At 61.2% G+C, this 3,661-nt stretch overlaps 1 protein-coding gene across 1 annotated transcript in view; it reads left to right on the forward strand.

Annotated features, from left to right (window-relative positions):
- ZFAT (zinc finger and AT hook domain containing) overlaps positions 1–3,661 on the forward strand; it is a 68,217-nt gene that overhangs the window by 7,119 nt on the left and 57,437 nt on the right. Inside the window, exons 4-5 of the mRNA XM_012722899.1 lie at positions 664–770; positions 1,336–1,493. Of these exons, the coding sequence (XP_012578353.1) occupies positions 664–770; positions 1,336–1,493 (265 nt within the window). The remainder of the gene's footprint in view (positions 1–663; positions 771–1,335; positions 1,494–3,661) is intronic.

Raw genomic sequence — 3,661 nt, forward strand, 5'->3', positions numbered from 1 at the left:
GATGGCTCCGCGCAGTCCCAACCTTCACAGCGCCCGGAGATACGTGAAACGGTTTGATTACACCTTTAGTGGAGTCGTCACTGATCTGTTATCTTCGCCTCCCTCTCCCACGTGAGAGCTCCCTCTGGTTTATTCGCGCGCCTTTTACCCCCGCCGGCATCGCGTGTGGGGACTGGTCTGCAGAGCAGCCTGTCACTTCGCTGCTCTCCCAGCAGTGCCCGGCTGCGCTCCCCAGAATGTTACCTCGTGAGCCAGGCTCACTCTCCCTGCCGCGCGTGCAGGTGTGTGTGCACCAGGGCGCCTGCGTGTGCGTGTGAGCGATCGTGCTCGTGGGTGAGTGTGCACGTGTGGGCGCGTCTGAGTGTGCATGTTGCTGGTGTGTGTGCGCGTGTGCTGGGTGAGCGTGGCTGTGCCCGTGTTTATGCTCGTGGTGTCCGCTTGCGAGTGCGAGTGGGCGTCTGAGCGCCACCGCCAGTGGGGCAGTGCGCGTGTGCTCGTCATCCCTGCGGAGGCTGGTGGTGGGCTTGCTTGAGAAGCAGTCCACGTGGGTGACCCGAGACCCTCGCTTGGCCCCTCCGTTTTCTTCCCCCTTTCCCTTCGGTGGCAGCTGGCTTCCTGGCTTCCGCAGGTCTCCTCCGTCTCCCCCCCCCCCCATTCCTTTAGGCAGTAACTGGCGGTTGTGTGCGGGCCGAGATCCCGGGCCCGCTGCTCTGCCTCCTGGCGCTGGGCTTTGCGGTGCACACTGGCCCCTCCTTGCACATCCCTCTGTGGTCAGCTTGGGGGTTGGCCACCTGCTGCTGAATGCTGGCGGCCACCATCCTATTGTCCTGCAGCACTTAGGTCGGAGGTCCGAGTGTGCCCCTCTGTGCCCCTCTTAGCTCCCCGGCAGGGGTGGTGTCCGTGGCCGTGAAGCAGGCAGAGCTGGGCTCACGTCCTGGCTCTCACTGCCTCTGTCTTCTTTTAATTTTTTTTTTTAACGATTGATTTATTTGCGCACACAGAACTGAGGTACAGGCCAGGGGTGCAGGAGTGGTGAGAGGATTCATCAGAGACAGAGTGGGGAGCAGAACAGGCAGACTGACCAGGGGACAGCGGGCGGTCAGGAGAGGTCTGCCGCGCCCTGTGGGTCACCTCCAGGGCAGGCAGGGATCAAACTCATGCGGAAGCAAGTGGCTTTACATTCTCAGTGCTGTGGCTTAACCCTCTGCACCCCCAGGGAGACCCCTCTCTGTCTTCTTAAGCCTCAGCCCCTCCTTTCTAGAAGGGGAGTAATCTAGCTCCTCCCACATGGCCAGTGGGGAGCTGGCGCCTGCACTCCCTGCGCACTGACCGCAGCTGCACTGCTGGAAACCCACGCGGGCAGGCTGGCCGCCGGCCCGCAACAGGGCTGCCACCCCCAGACCTGGGCCCCGGCCCCCTTGTTTCTGATAAGCAGTTCATGCATCCCTCGGGCTTCCTGGGCGTGTTGGAGAGCAGCGTCACGGAGGTGGACGGTCAGGGCCCACGGCCTCCTCTTCCGGAATCTTCCTGTCCTCTTAAGTTGGTGTGACTGCAGCCTGGCTGCATGGTGTGGCCGGAGCTGGGCTTTGTGGTCCTAGGCGGGAGCACAGGTGCGTGTCCCTCATTCTAGATGTGCGATCTTTAAAATGAAGAAATTGGGGTGCAAATGCCCCAGTGAACAAGAAAGCAGTTGCATCAAGGAGTCTCGGTGTCCACCAGTGGCCTGCCTGGGAGGGTGATAGTTTCCTGGGAGTGAGGGCCCAGCCAGAGCTTGGTGGCTGCAGGTTGTCCCTGCCGGTACCATCTCAGCACTGTGTACAGGGCCCGTTCACCCTCTGACCAGGCATTCAGTGAGCGTGAAATAGAGATGGTTCTGTGTTTATTTCTCATGTTAGAAACATCCCTGTTCCAGGCCCTGGGAGTGAAACAGCCAGCTCAGCTTTGGGGCTTGTAACAGAGGTGGGGGACGCACGTACCCAACAACCTGTGCAGCGAGCTTGCCCCCTGCAGGGGCTTGTCCTCAGGGAGGGGCTGGATTTGAGCCCACCTGAAATGTTAGGACTGGAAAAGGGGCCTGGGGGCTAGGCACAGGCCAAAGGACGGAGTGTAGGCAGGACAGGACAGCGGGCCTGGGTATTCAGGGAGATCTAGAACACCTGCAAGGTGCTGCGTAAATGTATGTCACACCCGTGTCTGCTGGGCCGAGTGACAAAGGCCTAGAAAGCCGGAACTGAGAGCCTGAGAGCAGTGGACAGAGACTCCAGAATGGTGGTGGTTTCCAGAGTGAGGGGGTGTGGTGGACGGGGGCAGAGGCAGGGCAGGCGGGGGAGGCCGGGGAGCGGTGGCAGAGGTGCCGTGGGCTGGGTGCCGAGGGCACGCGTGGCAGACGCACAGAGGTGGGGCAGCGGAGTGGCCCAGGAGGGAGGGCGAGGTGCTGAGGCGCCCCGCAGCACTGAGGCCTCGAGGCCTGCCCTCCCGCTTCGCAGACCCTCGGCTCCTCTATAAACTGAGTAGTTGACAGCGGCAGCTCGTTTCCAGTGCTTAAATTATTGCAAGTTCGTTTATGAATATTTCATTTTCAGCTAGCTAATTGGCCTTGCGTCTCTGAATTATGGATGCAAGGCTCGCCCTGTCACCGCCGTGCGCGGGCGCCCAGGCGCTGGGGCCTTTATTGCTTCCTCCTCGACAGCCAGACAGCACTCTGCTCCCACAGTGGCCTCGGGGCTTACGGCGCCTGCCGTTCTGCCACCAGCGAGGGGCTCGAGGAGGGTCAAATGTGACCCCCACCAGGACGCGGGCTTTGGGGGCCCCACCCTGTCAGGCCTGCAGCACAGGGAGATGACATGCATCTGCGTGCCATGTGCCGTCAGGTGCTCGGGCACAGCTCTGGAGGAAACCCGGGGTCCCCTGCTGCAGTTTGGTGAACCCCACAGCTTGGCAGAAGCTCTGCTCCTGAAAGGGACTCCCCCCCATATGTGCCTGCTTCCCCGAGTGGGCACAGTGCCCCCCCAGGCCGGCTCCCCCACCCGAGGCTCCCCTTGGTACCCCCTCCTGGGGTGCTCCCGGCGGGGGCCCAGGGCCCTGCAGCTCACGCTCTGTGTGGGGCCCGCACTTTGGTGGGAGCAGGGAGTGTGTGGAAGATGAAGTGACTTTTGGCCAGATGGCCAGTCCCCAAGGTGGGCAGGGACGGGGCGCTTCCTCCCCTGACCTCCAAACCTGCCAGCTCTAAATGGTTCTGCCATCCACCTCGTCAAGACAAACATGTAAGACAAGACAAACCATCAATGGAAAGAAACTTTAATACAATCAGTGTGCGATACAGAAAAAAACGAAGAATGTAGTCTCTAAGTGAAACACCCAAACCGACCCGTCCCCTCGTGGGTAAAAGTCCAGCCAGACGGGACGGGCCCAAAACAAGGCCCAAAAGCTGCCACAGTTTAAAGCACCTTCTGGCCAGGACCCACGAAAAGGGTCAGCAGTGGCCACACAAGTCTGGGGGAAAAGAGCAAATCAAAACCAAGATAAACGCGGCCACAGTCCCCTCCCGTGGTCCCTCGCCCACGTCTGTGCCCCCCAGTCCGGGCCGGGCAACGAGAGCTTCACCCGTCCCTGCTCCCTGCCCTCAGGTCTCCGTCTGGCTCTTCATCCTCTCCCTTCCTCT

This window comes from Condylura cristata, unplaced genomic scaffold, assembly GCF_000260355.1.
Source record: "Condylura cristata isolate star-nosed mole 26May11 unplaced genomic scaffold, ConCri1.0 scaffold00009, whole genome shotgun sequence".
NCBI lineage: Eukaryota > Metazoa > Chordata > Mammalia > Eulipotyphla > Talpidae > Condylura > Condylura cristata.